The 21559-nt window shown below is 32.7% G+C and overlaps 4 protein-coding genes, 1 long non-coding RNA gene and 1 other non-coding gene across 7 annotated transcripts; 3 read left to right on the top strand and 3 right to left on the bottom strand.

The window, feature by feature from the left end:
• Positions 1-577: 577 nt before the first annotated feature.
• Positions 578-7720, bottom strand: LOC143178579 (uncharacterized). Of its 2 annotated transcripts, XR_013001813.1 has the most exons (5): positions 7515-7720; positions 7228-7440; positions 5644-6531; positions 1123-1212; positions 578-1039 (listed from the first exon to the last, which is right to left on the bottom strand). It is a non-coding gene; the product is annotated as an uncharacterized LOC143178579 (long non-coding RNA). The 2 variants fall into 2 exon arrangements; XR_013001812.1 differs by lacking the exons at positions 578-1039; positions 1123-1212 and having other exon boundaries at positions 5515-6531; positions 7515-7709.
• A 75-nt stretch (positions 7721-7795) lies between these two features.
• Positions 7796-12179, top strand: Pink1 (PTEN-induced putative kinase 1). The gene is made up of 8 exons (XM_076377318.1): positions 7796-7873; positions 7937-8174; positions 8475-8752; positions 8853-9388; positions 9471-9593; positions 9704-10121; positions 10191-10289; positions 10918-12179. Exons 2-8 carry the CDS (start codon positions 8039-8041, stop codon positions 11149-11151), a joined length of 1824 nt encoding a protein of 607 aa, XP_076233433.1. The 5' UTR covers positions 7796-7873; positions 7937-8038; the 3' UTR covers positions 11152-12179.
• Positions 12180-12187: 8 nt separating this feature from the next.
• LOC143178256 (tubulin polymerization-promoting protein homolog) lies at positions 12188-12638 on the bottom strand. Its single transcript, XM_076376789.1, has 2 exons — positions 12575-12638; positions 12188-12462 (listed from the first exon to the last, which is right to left on the bottom strand). Exons 1-2 carry the CDS (start codon positions 12636-12638, stop codon positions 12188-12190), a joined length of 339 nt encoding a protein of 112 aa, XP_076232904.1.
• A 198-nt stretch (positions 12639-12836) lies between these two features.
• LOC143178245 (uncharacterized) lies at positions 12837-15306 on the top strand. The gene is made up of 10 exons (XM_076376776.1): positions 12837-12955; positions 13052-13184; positions 13261-13395; positions 13461-13694; positions 13763-13992; positions 14072-14237; positions 14298-14540; positions 14600-14666; positions 14738-14983; positions 15072-15306. Exons 1-10 carry the CDS (start codon positions 12837-12839, stop codon positions 15287-15289), a joined length of 1791 nt encoding a protein of 596 aa, XP_076232891.1. The 3' UTR covers positions 15290-15306.
• A 35-nt stretch (positions 15307-15341) lies between these two features.
• LOC143178578 (uncharacterized) lies at positions 15342-17474 on the bottom strand. The gene is made up of 2 exons (XM_076377319.1): positions 16089-17474; positions 15342-15970 (listed from the first exon to the last, which is right to left on the bottom strand). The coding sequence occupies exons 1-2, from the start codon at positions 17058-17060 to the stop codon at positions 15473-15475; spliced, it is 1470 nt and encodes a 489-aa protein (XP_076233434.1). The 5' UTR covers positions 17061-17474; the 3' UTR covers positions 15342-15472.
• A 3894-nt stretch (positions 17475-21368) lies between these two features.
• Positions 21369-21440, top strand: Trnam-cau (transfer RNA methionine (anticodon CAU)). Its single transcript has one exon. It is a non-coding gene; the product is annotated as a tRNA-Met (tRNA).
• Positions 21441-21559: the final 119 nt, after the last annotated feature.

The raw sequence follows: 21559 nt of genomic DNA, 5'->3' as shown, positions 1-21559 counted from the left end.
TCGTGAAGCGTCCTCCAGACCAGAGTAGTACCGATTCCTGTGGCATGGGATATTCTTCTTACGCTGGTTCCGGGATTTTGTTCTACAATCCTTAAAATACCATTCTCCGTATTGGGTGTCGATACAGATCTAGGTCTGCCAGAGTTTCGATGGCAAGGTGTAAGTGAGCCTGTTTCACAAAGAAATGTTGGTGAAGTTTTTGAAACAGCATGTGAAAGGGAACCCTTCGATTAGGAAATTTTTCCGCGTAAAGACGTACAGATAAAGCACTTCCATTAGCACGGCCATACATAAAATGCACATCTGCCATTTCTTCATTCGAATAATACGCTGACATTTTCACGATACTTTGTAACTGTGTAATATCTACAATCGCCGATTCACAACTGACTGATTCTTAATGAAATCTACTGTCGGCACTTGAATAAGAACATTCAGAACGCGGTTTGTAAACGCTAAAGTAATCATCGCATGCGATAGAAGCAAGTAAGTCAATCATGATACTAGCAAACAAAAATGTTTATATCTCAGAAACGGTTGACCTTTCGACCTTTGTTTACTAAAGCTTTTTTACTCAGTACAGTGTATCCTATATACCATATAAATATTGAATGGTTTTTTTTTTAACACCCTGTATATAAAGTCTAGGTTTTGGTGAGGAATAGTCCTGTCAAATTTTGATCTTCGACAAGAAGCGGTATGAGCGGTACGAGTCACTCGCGAAATATTTCGAGTGGAAACTCTGGTTTGATCTGCAAAACTAAATCAGTTTAATAAAAATTACTTTTCGAGTTTATGTAACTTGAATGTAAAAGATGATATACTTACAAGTTTTACACTTTCTACATTCTTGATACCAGCCTTTAAAAAACAATTAAAACAAGTTCATGATGATTTCCTATTAATTTACTTACAAACAATAACAGTAAACGAATTTTAGTTATCTCTTTATATATGTGGCGAATTATTTCCAATTCGTTTTTCCTTCCGGTTTGGTCTGCGTTAGGTCTGGGTATATACAAAATAAGAGGAGACGCTGCTAAAAATACATTAATTTAATATATTTATTTTTTAATTATAATAATTAATAATTAAATTTTTGCCCTCGTTCCACCCTCTTACCCCCCGGTCTGGACCACGGTTGCTGCCGCGACTCCGACCGCGGCTTCTCCCATACTTCCACTTGCGGATTTTCTTTTTAAAGTCCCAGAACTGTAATATGAAACATAGACACATGTTATTCACGAAGTTCTTTTCTTCCCTTGGGGGCTTGTGCTAGCGAGAGACGACGTGGACACTGGATGGTGTGTGGAAAAACACGCTTGAAGGTGGAAACCACACAGTTCAGTTAGGCAACTGACTGGGCTGTGAGGTGCCAGTCGCCTTCTTCTAATACCCGTCTTCAAGGTGGAAGAGCTTGCACCACCGATTGTCTATTTCATGGTTGCCATACGCGGTAGACTCTAAATATTCCTAATCGCTTCTGAATGATTACTTGGCATTTCTCTACTTTAAGATACAAGGCAAAGGCGTGGATGGAACTTGGCTTCCATCCATGTCTTTGCCTCTCTAGTTTAAAATCACTGTACTATTGTCGAGTTGCCATTTCTTAATTTCTTTTCTTGAAATTTGTTCCTCGTCTTTGGTGAGGAAGTCACCTCTACTTCTCTTGATAGAAGCATGTGACCAACCGTGGAATCGTCGGCCGGTGGAGTGTGTTCTCCCCTTGGGGATCTGTACTAGGAGGGACGCCACGGGCACGGTAGGGTGTGTGGAAAGACACACTCGACTGTGGAAACTATACGATTCCACCTTTTGGACATTCTCCTTGTCAGCCTACCGGAATCAGGCCTACTTCAGTAGCCCCTGTGTGGTAGCAGGGAGTCAATGGACAACTGACTGAATCGTGTAGTGTCGTACGCCTCTCCGACCTACCGGCCTTCTAGGTGGTAGAGTTCGCACCATCGCTCGTCTATTTCACGGTTGCATTAGCAGTCGAGTCTAATTTAGTCAAATACTTTCTAATGATAACTCAACAATTCCCTACTTTAAGATGCCAGCTAAAGGCATGCATGGAACTTGGCTTCCATTCATGTCTTTGGCTGGTTAGTTTATGATTTTTATAAAGGGAGATCGATGGAACTTTGGTTCCAAAACCAGAACCAAAGTTCTGGTTTTAGCAGTCGCTCAGGCGGCAAACTCGCGCTCTCATTGGCCGGTGTTTTTTGTTAATAACTCGTTAACGAAGCCTCATCTTACATTTTTGCTAAGGAAAAAGTTGTTTCAAATCACCCCCTGAATCACCCCTTTTAAGGAACTGCGACATTTTTGTTACACCCTGTATTTTGTGCTAGATCTAAAGATAGGCTTAGTTTGTAACTTGTTTCTTTTGTTGATGGTCTATTATCTCTTGTTAATTTTTGCGGAAGCTCCCTCAATTATTGGTGTATTTCTCTGGATACTCTTCGGTTTCTTCGATAGTTTTCTCTTTACTCTTTATCTGAAGATCACTGATCGCATCCGCATCTGAATTGCATCCGTCGAGGGATATGAGTGTTTCCTTCTTAGAAGATTTTTTTATATGTTTTTAAAGGGAGATCTGTGGAATATTGATTTCATCTATTTCTCTGTGTACTTGCTCTCGTAGTAACTTCCTTGTGGTAAAACCACCGACCAGATAATAATAGACCTAACATTCAATGGAATTTTGTGTCTCAGGTCAAACTGCCTTACCGATGCATAGTTTGAGGATAGAATTAGGCGACCTCTACTCATGAATAACGTTCACTTGGAGAACTACTCTAACCTGTGGTGAAATATGGAATAGTGGGTGTGCTTACGTGCATCTATGTGATTTCTCAGAATAGAGTCGAATTTGACAGTTCATTCAATATAAAAAAGGAGTTTTGGCCACCCACGCTTTAGCTCACATACTATGTGTTTCGAATTAAAACATTGACAGGAAATTAAAACATCAGTCAACAAAGTCACGTCGTTGCTTTTGTCTCCACATTATGTATAAATATAAATAATATATATATATGAAAGTATAATATGTTCTTTTACATAAGAATAATAAACTAACTAATTAAGAAGACCATGAAAAACAAGTTCCAACTTAAATAATTAAATAGCGTCAACGTATTTTAAGAGAGAGTTTGGGACGGTTAGCCGAACGAGAACGTGTCTTTGAGGGATTTATGATAGGGTAATAGGGTCTTAGTCTGCCTGTGGCTGATTGAAGGTGCATGAGATTAAACAGTCCCGTTGGTGACTGATGGCTGATGGCTACGTTTGGCCTCCCAGCTATCGGGTGTTGTGTGACTGTTTCGAAGAAGAGCGAGTGTTTAAAGAAGACAAGCGGCCCGACACCGTATTGCTAAAGAATGGAATGGAATCCCTGTTCCTAAAGGATCTGGCCACGGAGTGGGGAAGGCTATACCTTTTGGTAACAGGACTGTGATGAACCCCACGGCACTTACCTCAGAACCGTCGTCTAAGGAACACATTTCTTATTCTTCGTATTTTTCTGACAAATAAATTTCAATACAATTTCTTACAAATTTATCCAAACAAATTGAATCAGAGGACCATATCTAAATTTTAAAATCGTTTATTATTTTAAACAATAATCTAACGGATTTTTTCCAGTTCTGTTTAAAAGATCAGAGCGTTATTTATAGCAAGTCATCTTGCGATTAAATAATTCAAACCTTACGAGTATTAAGAAAGTTAAATATATTTTTATAGATATTCTCTAGAAGAATATAGAAAAAAATATAGAATCTCGTATCAAAAATATCAGTGACCTTGAAATCTCGTAAAAAGAATGGCTGGGAAAAATTCTTTCCATTATTAAATTACATTGTGTAATAATAAACAGGACAAGTACATAGGTGCTCTCATTTAGCTTGTTTATATACTATAATTATTATGTTTATTTATTACTATTTAGATAAGATTATGTTTACAGAAAATAATTAAAGGGTGACATGACTTGAAACTTTATAAAGATTGCAAATTAAAGTAAGTTATTATACAACTATGACAACATATAACAAATATTGTTTCTTAGTACCATGATATTTTTTAGTTATATACATTAATATATATACATTAAGAAGTTTTTATAGTTTAATAATTCAAAACAGCACCTAGCAAGGCATCAAAAGGAATATTCGTGAGAGAATCTATTACATGAAATTGCACACCTATTTTCTTTTCATGAATTTCTAATTCAATATTTGTCTGACCTAAACTTAATATTGGAGCATTAGGTGAAATTCCTTTTAGTGATACAGGATTTGGATCTATTATATTGTAATAATTCAAACTGGAGACCTTGATTAGAGAAATAGAAGCTCCGGAATGAACTAAAAGTTTTAAAATTTTACCGCCGGAATTTGATTGATTTGATTCGAACAGCACGTATATTAATTCATTGGTACTAAAAGAGTTGAAAATCGTTATGTGAGGAATTTCTGGAATTGATGAGTGATTTGGTTGATACTGTTTGTTGTTGTGCGTGAATTCAATTCGTTTGCAATTGGAGGATGGGATGGTTGAAAAGCATTGCGAAAATTTTCTTCTTGAAAATTTACATTTCGTTTCCTGAGAGGCAAATTATTAGTTGAATGTTGACTTTGAGTCTGACGTCTAGAATTATTATATTCCCGTTTCCTACATTCATTTATTGTACATATGTCCAAGGTTTCTGCAATAATTGTATTGTTTTATAGCTTGAGGGACATTAGTTCTTTGAGCTAAATTGAAATTAGTGCTCGAATTTCGATATTGTAAAGAATTGCGAGTAATATGTTGAAAATGTATAGATTTAGGCGTATGATGAGTAATTTGTGATTTCCTATTTTTGTAGCATTCATGAGTGGAATGATTAGTTTTATGGCAAATTTTACAACCTTGCGTTGGATTACTATATTGTAAATGTAATGCTTTTTCTTCTCCTACAGCAGCAGTAAACGCTTGACTAATTGTTTTAAAATCTCGATACAGCAACATCTGCGAAATTTGTGAATGCGTGTGATAAATAAATCTGTTTAGGGTAATATCGTTTATCATAGACAATCTACCCACGAGTGCATCATCCATTGATTCTGATGAGTAAAGCATACCTCAAATTCTCGAGGTTAATTCTTCCAGTCTTTGATAAAATTGTGTTACATTTTCATGGCGTTCCTGTCTCATGCTATTCAGTTCTTCTAAAGCTGATCTAGGCTTTTTCTGTCTTGATATCAATTTAACAATAATTATGAAATCTCGGGCCATGTTGTTCGATTACAATGCACATCAATTTGTTCTCGTGCTTTACCCTTAATCTTACTTTTTACGAAAATTAGAAGCGGATGAAATTGGAAAGGTTTGGTTAATTCAAAAGCTGAATCAACTTGTTTTACAAAGCTTCGTAGTTTATACCTATCACCGTCAAAGGTGTCTGGTATTAATTTAATTAAAAACTCTAATGGAAGAGTTGAAGAACTACTTTGTGACTCTTGAGTTATGCTAGTAGTAGTAGAGGTAGTACCGTTCTCCATTGTAATTCAAGGAAGGAAATAGAATAAGATTTGGATAATTGAAGTTAGGAATTGGAAACGATTTACTGTAAAATATCTGGATGATACTTACGATGCGACTCCTCCGACGTTGTTTCCACCGCTGGTGCTGATCCTTTGATACGGTCCAATTCTTCCAATTAAAATTAGCAATTATAACCAGTGAGGAGATTCGTTCCGTGATTTCAACTGGATGTATAATTGTTGTACACGATCCCACTTCTGACACCAAAATTTTTATGTTGGGAACCCGGCGAGTGAAATACTCCGATAATATTATAATAAATATATTTCGGGACTTGCACGGATTTACAATTACAAGGAATTTAGACTCGAACACGTCTGAGTACACCGTAGGTACAGGATTACAAATGAAAATTGTCTTAACTAGCTGATGAGTTCGGAATGAGCCCTTTTTACAATTTCACGACGCCTTATATCTAGGTGTTGCGGTGGGGAAAGGATGACCCTAGCCCTTAGTTACATGATGACTAATTCAGTTTTCTCCAGGAGTTTGGACTCTGATATTGTCAGTCAATACAGGGCTGACGCAGTTGTTTTCTTTTGTTATCTTTTAAGTGAGTTAGTAATACTAAATAGTTACCTAAGTTGGTCATCCAACAAGACGATTTTCGCGGACGAGACAAAGGTTCACATATATTACCGCTTTAAAACAAAATTGTCATTTCAATTTTTGAAATGACAAAAATCTTTTAAATTATATTTGCACCTTATCTGGTATACCTCCTAAATTATATAAATATAATTAAAACAAAAAAAATAATCAGCAATAAAACATATAAACTATTTACATAAACTACCATTCTTTAATTATCTTATAATAAAAGTATACGCATAAAAGAATGCATTTATTAATTAAGTAAAATATTAGTAAAAAAATATTATTTTTCTTCAATTCTTCTGACTGCTTACTGGGTTAAACAGCTGACATCAATGGAATCTGGAAAATATTAAAATTACGGTATGATAGTTTATGTATAAGTGTAATTTATTACATGTTACATACAGGTTTTGTATTTCATGTTCAATTTTTTGCAAAGCAAATTCACCCTTTTGCATATCAAATTGTTTTAAATCATTTTTTCTTAAACATTAGGAATAAAATTAAAATTAGATGTAAATTTATTTTTAAGGAAGTTAAAATATGTTTGTAATGTAAAGATACATACAAAAATAGTAAAAATGCTTCTTTAATAACATTACATGTTAGTGACACCTTATTTTGAAAGACTTTCAAAGGCAGACAGTTGATGCTATTCCACCGCTAATGAGTTTACAATAAGGACTCAGAGGAAGATTATACCCTTATAGTGCCTGAATAGCTTTAATGGTTAAGATTTTAAATCTTGTATGTTTTCTCTGTCCATGACTTTGAATGACCTTAAATAATTATAGCCACTAAACTTTTAATGAAAAGGACTATCACTGTAGGTGTTTAAAAAGGCATGGTTCCATTTTAAAAAATAGAGCTAACCTTAACATCTTTAAAAAAATTACAAAAAAAGAACAAAAATTCTTTTAGTATTGTATCAGCTCCACTGAACCATTCAACTTTTTCCTTGAGACATTTAATGTATTTTAAAAAACAACAAAGATATTTGAGGTGCAAATGTTAAGTGACTCATCTTGTACATACCTGATAAATGAAGAATAGGTATTTACTGCAATTACGCTGAACATATACCTATGTAATCTTTGCTCTGTATCTTTGCTCAATACAACTGGCTTTTTGTATGTCGCTGTTCATTTTATGTAATGTATCCTATTGCTGATGCTATTGGAAAAAGCTCTAAGAGGCTCTATTCAAGTCCTCTGAACTTCAGTCTTTGCATTTCTTCTTTCACTTTTCCTAAAAAAGATAAGTTTTATATTTACTTTTACAATTCAGTATGACCTACGTGATTTACTGCAGTTTTAAATTACCAAACTTGATTTTTTACTGTTCTCCACTGTTCTCTGATATTTTCCAATATTTTGTACTGACACGCTTTATTCATCATGTATCGCTAAGTCACATTTAAAAAATCTTCCAATGATTGCATTGGTTAAAAGTTAAAAATGACAACTACTGATGTTCATTAACATGGGATATTCGTAGTAATGCTCAGTAACAGATTGCGAAAACGTGTGTGTATTGTAACTAACGCAGCGCGCCGCGTAACAATACGAGAACTAAAACGCAACTTCAGCGCTGTGCAGCTGCGCTCCCCTCTCCCCCAGTTTAGCAGTGCAATCAGGTGCAATATGCATACGTACATAAGTACGAAAACGAATCCGAAAAGGTTTGTGGTAATTTGTTAAATGATTTTAGAATTGTTAACTACATAGTTATTAAATCACTTTAGGAAACGATCGTTGCGTTAAAAGGAAATCTGACTTAAACGACGAGGGCCTATTGCTATTAAAGACTGGCCCAGTGGGCTTTTCTGGCGTAGAAACTCGAAGAAATGTCGATACGGACGGTGGCTTACCGTCTCTTGCAAAATGGTCGGGCTCTACTGCATTCTGTTCGAAATACCGAGTGTTTCTACTCTAATTGTCATCCAAGGAGTTACCACGACAAAATACACGTTGTGCAAGTAGGTAAGTTAAAAGATCGAATTTGTTCCATGCGTATAATCGCAGTGACAAAGGACCTTGGCATGACCAACCATCAAAACAGAGCTCCGAGATCTTCAACAATAAACGATGAATTTAACCTTGTCAACTTTATAATTCATATCTTGCTTTTGAATAAATTTTATTCGAGAGTTATTTTTGTTAGTTTTGTAATTCATATATTTGAATAGGCATTATAAGTTACCTAATTATAATGTGTTCTTAGTAGACATCATACAATGTAAAGTCTGTTTTTATTAATTTGTATGTTTGTTTTAAATATAGGCAAATCCCAGGGCTGTCTGCCCCAGGGTAACACTAATGTATCCACAACAGGAAAACACCTTTGTTACCTGGGAACCCATGCACGACGTATATTTGTTGATAATATCTTAAAAAGAGTCACCAATACAGTAGCAGCTGACTTACGTAGACGTGCTGCCAGCAGATTAGCTTTTGGAGATTCTGCACCATTTTTTGCTTTGGTTGGCGTGTCATTGGCTTCTGGCACTGGAATTTTGACAAAAGAGGATGAACTAGAAGGTGTTTGCTGGGAAATTCGGGTAAATTTTAGATTTTTTTTATTTTCCTCTAAATTTGATTTTGATTAATGATTTACTTTATAATAAATAGAGCATAAACAATTATGCGTGTTTATTATAGGAAGCTATATCAAAACTGCAATGGAACACTCCACAAAATGATAAAAACTATGAAATACTTCAAGATAAAGATAAAAGTTTCACTTTGAATGATTTTGTAATTGGTCCTGTTATTGCCAAAGGATGTTCTGCAGTTGTTTATGCAACAAGATTCAGTAATTCTCTATCTACCAAAGGCAAAAATGAAATAAGTATTGATGATAAAACAGATATAAGTACATTTCCATTGGCACTGAAAATGATGTTCAATTATGATACTGAATCAAATGCACTTTCCATCTTGAGATCTATGTATAGGGAAACTGTACCTGCTAGAAAACATTTGAGACATGAAGAAATGGCTGATTGGGAATTGAAGATAGCACAAAGGAAAGTGGAACTGCCCCCACATTCAAACATTGTAGCAATGTATTATGCTTTCGCTGATAGAGTACCAGTTCTGCCTGGTTCATGGAAAATGTATCCTGATGCCTTGCCTACACGCATTAATCCTCATGGATCTGGAAGGAATATGAGTTTATTTTTGTTAATGAAACGGTCACTATTTGATTAAAAGTTACAAATTCTGTAAGTATATTATAAGATATAATTGTCTCATACTTGTTACTTTTTTTTACAGATATGACGTTACGTTAAAACAATACTTGATTGACCATAACTTGAGCACTAGAGAATCAATATTACTACTTGCTCAATTACTTGAGGGTGTTTCTCATATGAATGCTCATGGTATTGCACATCGGTAAGTCAATATTTTTCACATGTCTGAAATATACAGTATATTAAGTATCAGTTATGCTAACTAAATTCATCTCTCTCTCTCTCTTTCTCTCTTTTTTTGTTGAAAAACAGAGATTTGAAGAGTGACAATATTTTACTAGACTTGTCAGAAAAGACAGATAATTGCCCGTCTCTAGTAATCACCGATTTCGGATGCTGTTTAGCAGATAAAAGTCACGGATTATATTTACCTTATAATACACATGATATTGATAAAGGAGGCAATGTCGCGTTAATGGCGCCAGAAGTTATTACAGCCGAACCAGGTCCATTTACTAGCATTAATTACACTAAAGCTGATTTATGGACTGTTGGCACTATAGCTTTTGAAATATTTGGTATGAAGAATCCATTTCATTGTGATAATAAAGAAATAACACCTCTTAAAAACTATAACTATAAAGAGGTGGATCTTCCGCTTTTACCAAGAGATGTACCAACGGTTATTTCTGCCTTAATAAAAAATATGTTGTCCAGAAATTTACATCAGGTATTAAAACACGACTGAAACGCACTGTTTAAAAAATTTATGAATTCTATAAAGTACTTTGGATTTCAGAGACTTGATACGATAATAGCAGCAACTATAATGCAATTATATTTATGGGCTCCTAGCGCTTGGTTCAACAACGAAGGAAAATTGCCATCGAGTAATGAGGTACGTAAAATAGTCGAATTAATCTTCGAATGGTCGATCGTCTAGCAATGATACGTGAACCTGGACGTTCAATCAGTTTCGACCCATAGTAAGATTTTCGTAATACGATTTCGTAATAATGAATCCTTAAGTAACGTTAAAACAAAATAAATATAGAAGAAATATGTATAATCGTTCTTTATTTACTGTGTGCATAATTCGTGAATTTTACATATGTTTTCCAACTTTTAGCAATATAAATTTGTAGGAAACCTATTATTATTGCCAATACACACAGCTATTTCGAACGTTTTCGAAATTCTGTGTAGAACATAGATAATGAAAATAATCTAAAATAGATTCGAGCAGAAAAGTAAAGAAATACAATACCCACTGAATTCGAAAAAAATATATTACTATACAGTCAAAAGTAATTTGGAATCGGCCGGACGAGCGTTAGATATTGTTACGATTTTGCAAATTCGTATTTACACTACATGTATATAATTTTTCGGTGATCATCTGTTTTTTCATTCCTGCTACACGCAATAATAGAACCTGAACATAGTATTCATATTGTTCACAATAGTATATGTAAATATTTATTCCATTTAGTTTCATATTTATAACATTTTGCTGTTGTTAACAGGTGATGCAGTGGCTTCTATGTTTGACGACGAAAGTACTTTGCGAAGGACACAGTTCTATAATAGAAAAAGAAAAGCTATATAACGTTAGGAAGAATTCCTATCAAAGATCACTTTCGACAAAATCTTGTGGAAGACGCACTATGCCAGAATATCAATTAATAGCAAATTTTCTTGGTAGAGTTTCACTTGGCAATATTAGAACTGCCTTGAAATGGATGCAGAAGAATTTATAACAGTGTTTTATGACAAATTGTTTATAGAAGTACATCAACATAATACAAAGTATTTATATCTTATATCAGAAGGCAAAATTGTTCTTTAATCTTTTCTAAACAAACAAATGTGGCTTTAGCAGATTATTGTTATCACTATCAATTTATTTTTCTTAATTAATTTAGTTTTGATACTGTAGAAGAAACACAAAAGAGTCATTTTTCTGTACACAGGGTGTTAACAAGAGTGGGAAACATTATTACAGTTTAGGTCGTAGCATAAATAATTATAAAATACATTAATGTACGCTTAAATTCTAATAGGATCAGGGATTCGCATTGTAATTCTTGCGTAACAAGTAGCAATTTTGTTTGAGGAACACACTTGATTCAACAAGGAAAAAGAATGGATCTAGTGAAAGCAAGCAAGAAAGACCTAGAATTATAAATAGTGGCGGTCGAAACACATGTTACAGTGGTGTTGGGCCATTGGAATTTAAATGTGCATTACTATACAATATTTTATTCTATCGCACCCTTTATAGAGATATTTATGTATAAGCAAATACAAAATACAAGATATCATTTAACTAAAAATCTAAGAGTTATCGGATATGTAGGTAAATGACATTTTTTCTTTAATTTGATCTTTGCAACCTATTCTGTGAAAGTAACCTACATTTTTTATTACATCTTACATATACAATGTGGGTGAGAAAATTTCGACACAGTTCACGCTTACAGTTGACTACTTTTGTGATTCATGTGCCTTATAATTGAATGCAGTATTGTGAAAATATTTATTTTAACAACTTTATCGTATTGGTTTTATTTATCCATAAAGCTGATATCGATAAATATTTCGTTTACATAGGGAGTAATCTTTCACATTTGACAAAGATGGCTCGCATTATATTGTTAAATAGCGCTCAATATCGAATTGTAAATGTTTCTTTGAAATGTATAAATTAATAGTAAAATAGAAATAAAATTTAAAAGTGTATAAACGTTTGAAAATAAAGCTTGTACATAACGTTTGTAGAATTGCATTTTCATGTTAAGTGGTTTTTCTGGGCTTTCCGCATATTTGCATTTTGTATTTAATTTCTTCGAAATCTACATTTTTCGCTACAGCTAGATTTTCCAAGTATATTAAGTATTCATCGTAAGATAAAGCTCTTTTTCGAAATTTGAAAAAGGCAAGTCCAGTATCGGTTGTAGTAAATGTAACCATATCGAGTATTCGTGCGGATATTAGCCACTTGTCACTCTGCGATAACGGTAGAAGATGTACGCTTTGTTTAGAAGAAATCGGATCCATTTGGCAATATGCTATTAAAATAATATAAAAATATATAAATTTTTATAACAAGTTGTGATTAAAAATACTTGATACTTGATATCTGCAATTCTCTACTTTATTTTAAATTACTTTGTGCTTTACCTTCAAACATCTCTTTAAATGGAATAACTTCGGGTTCTTTTTTTCTAGGAAGTAAATCCTCCATTATTTCCTTTTGTGTTTGAGTAACATAATCATATATTACAATTTTTTGTAGAAAGGTAATTATTTTACTGGAAACATAAACATTTGAAGATTTGACAAGTTACATTCAAATATTAATTTTAACACGAAATTTATTAAGCATTAATACCGTGTGGTAACAGTTATAATGATATAAATTCCAGAGATTACACTAAAAAGTATGAAATCTCATTTTCATCAAGGCTTGAATCACAACTTCTTTAAATGTTTTTGTACGAATATTTGTTCCACGAAAAGAAGACTTGATTTGAGCAGAAATATTGTATATAAGAAAATCAAGTTAGTGAATAGATTAAATTGTAATTACATAAATTTTAGTTTTATTATTTTGCTTTGTTACGTTCTTTATTATTCAATTTTTTTAAATAATGATAGAAGACCGCTTGAAGATATAGACATTCCTGCTTTGGTACTTTTCCTTAAAAAACATCAAGAAATTATCTGCGTCAACCTAGCAAGTAATAATATTTCAAATAGTGGTTTCATAAATCTACTTGATCATTTGCGTGTAAGAGAAAGTTTTCTTGGAAACAGAAATCTCTTTTTTCACTATATATCTATTTTCACAATGTTTTTTGTATTAGTTGTACAAAAATATTCGAGACTTGGATTTGCAGAACAATAATATTATGGAGAATGGAATTCAATATTTATTAGAAGTGGCTGAAGATATAGAAATCAAGAGTCTCAATTTAAAATCAAATAAATTTGGAGTTAAAGTGATTAAAATTATCAGAATTGTATTCACTTGAACTACCAAGTTCTAATTAAATAATTCTTTTAGGCTGCACAAGAAGTAGCACTTTTTTTATTGAAAAATAAACATATATTGCATTTAAATGTATCAGAAGTAAATCAAACTGCTTCTAGTTTAATATATTTCATGATGGTTTTGAGTTCAGAACAAGAAGACTCTAACGTTACTTTAAAGAGTTTGGATATCAGCCGTCCTAATCCAGGGTGCATGTATTACTTTGACTCTGTTCATTTTGCAAATATCATTGGTCATATGCTCAAAGTAAGTAGATATTGTGTTTTCTTATTTCACATTTTTATTTCATGTTAATTAGAAGTTTTTTCTCTCAGTATAACATCAGTCTGTCAGCATTACACTTGCAAAAGTATAATTTTAGTTGCCATGATATTGAAAGTATGATGTCTAATGCAAAGTACAATAATACATTGCATCTATTAGATCTTAGCTGCAATAATATAGGAGATCATGGATTAAACCACCTTGGAAATTGGTTAACAAAAAGACCTGCTTTGAAAATCCTTATTTTAAATAGAAACATTATAACTGATCATGGTGCACGGTATTATAAACATTATGGTGTAGTAGTACAGAAAGTTGACAAGTAGTAATATAAGGGTTATAGTAGTAACTCCTTACAGAGAATTAAGCATAGCCCTTCCTTTTTCGAGGCTCCTATCACTTGATATCTCTTATAATAAAATCACTGATGAAGGTATGATAAATGTTTTAAACACATTAAAAAAGAGTCCTTGTATACGACAGTTGAAAATATTTGGTAACTGCATTGGTCATCCATCTGCAAAAGTAAGTATTATCATAGTAATGATACAATAAGCATTGCCTGTATTTTATAATAATTTGCAGATCATTAAACGTATGTTAGAATCTCAAGTTTTAAATCAAGAAAACATAGATGTGAAGCCATATAGAATTGACCACAAATGGTATTTTGCAAGATATCAAGATGATCGCTGTAAAAAAGAGCATTACGATATCCCATATGTCCTCTTTTCTCAAGTGCCGACTATTTCTATAAAAGAGATTCGTCCTAAAAAAACATATTATAAATACATACATTTGAAATCAAGTGAAATGAAATTACAACATGTATGTTATTACTATAATCTTTTTTTTTGACAAACTGACTGAAAAATTTTTTATTTTAGTCAACTATGACTATTACATTGGGAAAGGATTGCAAATGTTGTTACTGTTTAAAATGCAAAGGCAACAGTAAGTGTGTAATTTTCAGTTAATATTGCTTGTTCATTTCATTCTAGTTTAATTGGTATTTTATGTTTCAGCTTTGCGTTATGATTCATTGCATGGAGATATTCAACCAAATGCTTGTTCTTGTTGTAAGTGCAAAGATAGTGAAAGCAGCGAATGGTATGTAGATAAGTCAATCAGAGATACAGTCATATCTCCACCTGATCCTATGAAAAATATTATGTACATTATGAAGCGTGTGAATTCAGAAACTCAGGAGAATATTCTAAAATGGATTAATATTAACGAGAATACTTTGAAAGAAGATTTAAAAACTGCTGGTATTTATTTATGAACTTATATTATTTTTCTTAAGTACAAATCACTTATATTGCAATGATATATACTATTTTTTAATTTAATATGAAGAACTAAATGTAACTGAAGAAAGTTCATCTGAGGATATAGTCTCGTGCAGCTGCTCATGGATACAGTTGAGTGTACCTACTTTGAAAAAACACTTGGAGGAAGTTTCTTCAAAAGATCTACTCATTATACCTAAGAACAATTTTATTTGGAATGCAAGAAATATACATAGAAGCATCAAAACAGAAATTTTTCAATCACAATATTGCGATACTTTATAATCGATGTACAATTCTGAGGAAAAAGTAAAGATAAGAAAATAAAACTCTAATACTCTTTGAAAATATTGCTTTATTAATAATCATCTGTAATCAAATTACAACGCAATATTTGGTATTTGGTCCAAAGTAGTCATAAAAAATATAAAAATAAAAAATTGAATGAACTTCTATGTCTTAAATTCTTCAAGTTTTTACTGATTGAGGTTCCTGGGTTTTAATTTCTTTCTTGTTACTTCTTGTATTACGTTGACCATTAATTAAAAATGCTTGTTTTTTTTCTTCTTCAATCTTTTCTATTTTTTCTGATGACGTTTGGTTAATATCTATTTGGCGTGGTACCTTATTAGTTTGTTGGAGATTGTTTGCCTTAGAAGCTACGGAACTATTTAAAACATCATCTTCACTTTTTAAATTGTTTTGTATGGACCTGTATCCTGATTGGAGTGAAGTAGCTCCATGGAAGACTTGAGGATAAGCATTGATCATGATACCATTTGGTGCATATATATTATTTAAAAAGTCTGTATCAGAATATGGGCTAACAACTGGAACAGTATCCATTCCTTGAACAAGTATCTTCTGATAAATTTTTTGATGATTATGAATGGGGTGGTTACCAGGTGGAGCTGGAATTTTTACATGGACATGAGTACTGGTTCTAGATTGTAATCCTGCCTTTTCCTGTAAATAAAAAGGTATTAAGATATAGTATTACAAGTAATAAAATCTACATTTTATGGTAGTATGAATTAGAAAAACATACTTATATATAGTTTAAAGTTTAAAATATAAAGCTCACCTGTTGTGTGATATAAGAAGTCATCTTTGTATCCTGTGGTATTATCAGAGAGGATATAGGAAATGATGATGAATAAGATGTAACAGGTAATATCTTCATGGTTTCCATACTAGGTTCACTCAAGAATGCTACATTGTTCTGACAAGTACATGGACTGATAATGCCATGTAAAGGATTGCCACAAAAAGTTGATGGAATTTGTACAACAGGAGCAAATTGTGCTGGTCCTAGTTCAGCATCTAGTCCCAAAGGATTACAAGGAGTGGCAATAATATGTTCACGATAGGTGGGTGTGGCTGACAGTACAGACAGAGTTTCCTGTGGCTGTAGCAGAGGTTGTGGAGCAAACTCCATAGCTTGTTCAAAGCGCTCAGGTTTAGGTGCATCTATAGAGGGTTTTACCTCTACCACAGGAGGTAAAGTTGGTTTGGGTTTTGGTTGTGGCTGTGGTTTTGAATTAAGTTGATTAATATTGGACTGGGGAATTGATTGAATCATGTTTATTGATGGACTGGCTTGAGCACAAGGCTGTGGAGTTGGTTGTACAATTTGCAAAGTTTGGAATGGTTGGATAACAGGTTGAGGAACAACTATACTTGCCTGAGGGACTTGAGAAATAGATTGAACAACATTAAGAGTTTGAACTTGTTGAGGTGCAGTTTGAGCATGTAAGATCAGTGGATCCTTCTGAACCACAGCTTGATTTTCCTTGCAAGAAATTAGTGTTGGTTTTGAGGATTCTGGCTTTATATGAACACAGAAAGTAGCAGCTGACTTTTTCACTCTGTCTTTGTTTTCGTTAGTCTCTTTAATGTCATCAGTCAATAATTTTTTCTCTATGGTCTTAGGTGTTGGGTTGGCCTGAGTTAAGGCAATGACCAGCAAAATAACCGCAAAACAGTTCTTAATTTTCATGATTGCGGATACCACGACTTCGAAAAGAGAACTGAGTATACATCGATTGAATATCATTTTTATAGAGATTTCTCAGAATCAAATTCTTTCCATGGCTCCCACCACAAATACTGTATTGAGTGCGTAAGCATCAAGAAATAGGACATTGCTGACATTGCCGATTGCAAAAATTCGTTAAATGCCCGCGTGTTGTACCGATAGTATTTTCGTAAACAACATAATTGTGTATAATACTTATACCTCGATTAGTCAGCCAGACTAACCCAAGTCCATTTGTTATTTTTCAGGAAAGTTGGAAAACAAATGCGATTATCTATTTCTTAACATAGTATTTGAAATAGTTTATACTATTAAATTTCCTTCATTTATAACGTAACTTCACTGAATTCCTATTATTCTAATCAAATGAAGAAAAAGCAATAAAATCCTGTAAAAAGCTTTATTTTTAAAAAAATGGACTTGGATTAGTCTCGCTTTGAGGTACAAATATATTAAAAGAAAATTTTCAAGCTGAAAAGTACTAGAAGAATAACTATATCATTTAAAATAAAGATATAGTGCTTTTGTACATATACATATGTAATCATTTTTGTATAGATTAATATTTTTCCATTAATTTAATAATAAACATTTATCACTTGCAACCTTTATCTAGTATTGTAAAAAATATATTTAAAAATGCACATATCGATACGTGTATATCGTAATTTAAGGTATGTAATTATACAAATAAAGATTATTTTTGAAAGAAGTACAATAGGTATGAAAAATAAAAAGCATATAGAAATAACAAATGAAGTACATTGTAAATGTTTTGTTAGTAACTGATTCAAATTATTATAAAAGAAAAGAAAGCTGTTTTGAATTTCACAAGCATTCATATGTATGTTTCTTGCAACATATATCGCAATTTTTATTATCGTTTTCTGCACAATATGCAATACTGCAACTTTAGTTTTGTGTAATGATTCGAAACTCAGTTGCAGAATATTGAATTCAAAAATTGTGTTTTGAACTGTGTGCGTGCGCTCACCGAAGCAAAGAAAGTCATACACGTATACGCGATGAACGAGAGAGATAAACTGTTTCGCAAATTACGCTTTACGTCTCGACACTTGCATAAATGAATTTTTCGCGGGTACAGAACCTACGGGTAGACTTCACCACAAGGTGGTCTGATCCGTTTAAACTCCAATAAACACTACACGTTGAGAAAAATGTAAAATTACAAACTGTAAGCATGAAACAGACTCTGTTGTAAACTAACAAGATGGCTGCCGAAGTGACATTTTTGCAAATATCTCACGATTTAATGGTTTTTTCACTCATAGCACATCAGACCACCCTTCTTTGAATTAGCACAATATTGTGAAAATGCGATTTTCCTCAATTTAACACTTCTTGAAGGCGTAAAGTGTAATATTCGTTGTGCACCCGATTTGACAGAAAAATAGTTCAACGATTTGCCGTTAGAAGCGTTGATGGTATATCTCAATCAATTTGGTCATATTACCATCAGCATCGATGAAAATACAGATCAGCCGGTAAATGTAATCTAGAATTTGACATCTGAATGGCGTATTCATCGAATACACGATTCAGACACAAGAAAGGCTTAGTTGCCAAAATGTATTGAAAGTTGCTCACGCTGTTGCCACATATATGTATGTACATGTTACAATTCTGCCCATCAGGAAAACTTGAACGAATCTAGCTCCAGCCGAGATTTTGATTCTTACTAATAAGGGAACATCGCGAGGTGAAAATCTCTGATTTTGATGAAACTTTGCAGGACACGTATTTTTTTTTATTGGTTCTAATTCATGTAAAGGATGTGAAAACCACCCCCAAAGTTGAGGGTGAAAAACATATTTCGTTTAATATCTCCAAAAGTAGTGCGTGTGGCAAAATGGTATACATGGGGCGATTGTGTATCTTTGAACGACGAATCCACCTATGTAAACAGTTTTTAAAAATATCAATTTATTTAAAACATATATTAAAAAATAGTATATTGTCGTTGTTTTCACTGACTACGCACTGATCGATCGTTTTGCAAATTTGTATGCAAATACTATGAACCAAAACACAAAATACGGCTAAAATAGAATTTTGAATTTTTACGTTATAAACAAAATAATAACATTCCTAGTTAGACTACATTTTGTACGAAATTGGGCCCTGAAACGAGTGGTTTTACGAAAAACATATATCCCTATAATGCTTTTGTCATTATATTATAATATATGTTGTTTATTGCACTCGTTGCAAACAGTACAAGAGGTACAGTGTGAGTTACCCTTGCATCGATGAAAATGTAGCAAGTAAAGGTGGTTTACAAATCATTATCCTTCAATAGTTATTATCTACTATTGAATATTGGAACAATTGGAATTGTTCGTAAATTGTAGTTTAATCCACTAATTTTACATGAAAGTAGCTTATCTGAATGAGAATTAGGCATTTACTCATAATTTGCAGGTGCCGGGTTTGAATCTCGTGGTAGCTTTTTTTTTTCAATTTTTATTTCAAATAATTCTAATTTTCGTATACCTTTTCACAGATTACAATTGGACCACTCCACTCAATTAACCAATTTATTATTAACATTAACAATTTATTATTAATATTAACAATTTATTACCACTTTTGTCAGTTCGAAGGTCACTTACTACCATATAGTATATTATGAGTAAAAGTGTTATTCAAATTTGGATCAGATCGGATCCAAAAAATAGTAAATGGACTCGACATTGTACAAAACATTATAAGAACATATGTTTTTCGTAAAGCCACTTGTTTCAGGACCCAATTTCACATAAATTGTAGTCTAACTAGGAATGTTGTTATTTTGTTTATAACGTAAAAATACAAAATTCTATTTTAGCTATATTTTGTATTTTGGTTCATAGTATTTGCATACAAATTTGCAAAACGATCGACCAGCATGTAGTTAACCCTTAAATGCGCAACATCTCCAATTTAAACAAAAAATCATGTACATTATTTATATAATAATTGGCGTGCATAAATGGTTTAAAGGTTCTCTTAGAAGTTTAAACTGATTAATTTTAATAAGGTACTTTTAGTCTACAATTCATTTTGCATCAGTCTTTTGATTTTAGAAGGCATTTTATAGGTGATTCATATGTGCAACAATTTACATTAAAAGGTTAAAAAGTATGAATGAATGAATAAATAGTACGAATTTAATGAATTGTTTATTCTATATATAAAAGTTTTACAATTTAACGCATTAATATGTATGTGCCCATAATTATGAAAGTGGTCTAAGTCGTATATTTCTTATTTTGGGATATTGAAAGGATTACATTTGAATAAATTAGAAAATATGTCTATATTATGTAACATTGTAATTTAGAATTTTATTAGTCTGGATTAATGAAAATTTATCATGAATGTGAAATTTTGTGTGAATCTCATGCGAAAATGTTGTTTTTAAAGTTTGAATTGACTTAAACTACTTTCATAATTATGGGCACATATGTATTGTTTCATTCGTAATACTCTTTCTTTCTCGCTCGCACCGTCCTCTTCTATATTCTAAACAAAATATCGGCTCAAGACGTATTCAGTAGAGATTTACTGATGGATAGAATTATAATTGATGTGGCTACAACGTGACAGAACTTTCCTATGATGCGATTTGACAATTATACCTTCCCACTTCTCATTTGTAATTCAACAAGATAACGCTAGATGCCACATTATCAAATGTCTCATGTATAAATTATATGTTTTCAGTAATGCCCATTTCTTCGCAACAACACTTCGATCGATTCGGAGTAGGCCCCGAAGGAGTCTGCCCCCTTAATTGTACACCCTACGATGTGTATGAATATGTATCTATGTATGCATGTATATATTGTACGTGCATATATATTCACTACTTTGAAAACGTACATTTGTACTTTATTGAAATACGTGTGAGATACACGTAACAAAAGATAAAACGACGTTTATAACTTATTGTTTACATATTAACGAGTAAATCCTTACACCCATGATAAATCCTTATCACCTCGGAAAGATGACGCATACGTGCCGTTGCAGGCGAAATTCAGTGTAGTAGTAGCGGCGATTTTTCACGAGTATCTCGGAAACTAAAGCTGATCGCCCAGTATATGTATAGGAAAAAGTTGTTCAAAATATTATCCTTTATAATATATTTGAAGGTTATCAAAATTGGTGAGGGCGTCACACATCGACAGGTTCATCTTACTTTCAAGTCGTAGTAAATCCTATTGTATTATATTGGTATATTAATATGAATTTTTAATTTTATATAACTTTGTTCAAAGAATAATATCAGTAAATTATTATTTAAGAACAAAACTTCCAATCAGCAGAGTGGCGCAGTGGAAGCGTGCTGGGCCCATAACCCAGAGGTCCGTGGATCGAAACCACGCTCTGCTAAATTAAACTGAAATATTGATATTGGTATTTTTTTTTACTCTTTATTTGATCATTTTTTTTACTCATATTTCTCGTATAGAATTATACAGGATGACATACATAACTATCATAATCAAATT

The sequence above is a fragment of the Calliopsis andreniformis genome, chromosome 4 (genome assembly GCF_051401765.1).
Source record: "Calliopsis andreniformis isolate RMS-2024a chromosome 4, iyCalAndr_principal, whole genome shotgun sequence".
In the NCBI taxonomy this organism is placed as follows: Eukaryota; Metazoa; Arthropoda; class Insecta; order Hymenoptera; family Andrenidae; genus Calliopsis; species Calliopsis andreniformis.
This window is presented reverse-complemented; position numbering and strand designations above follow the sequence as displayed.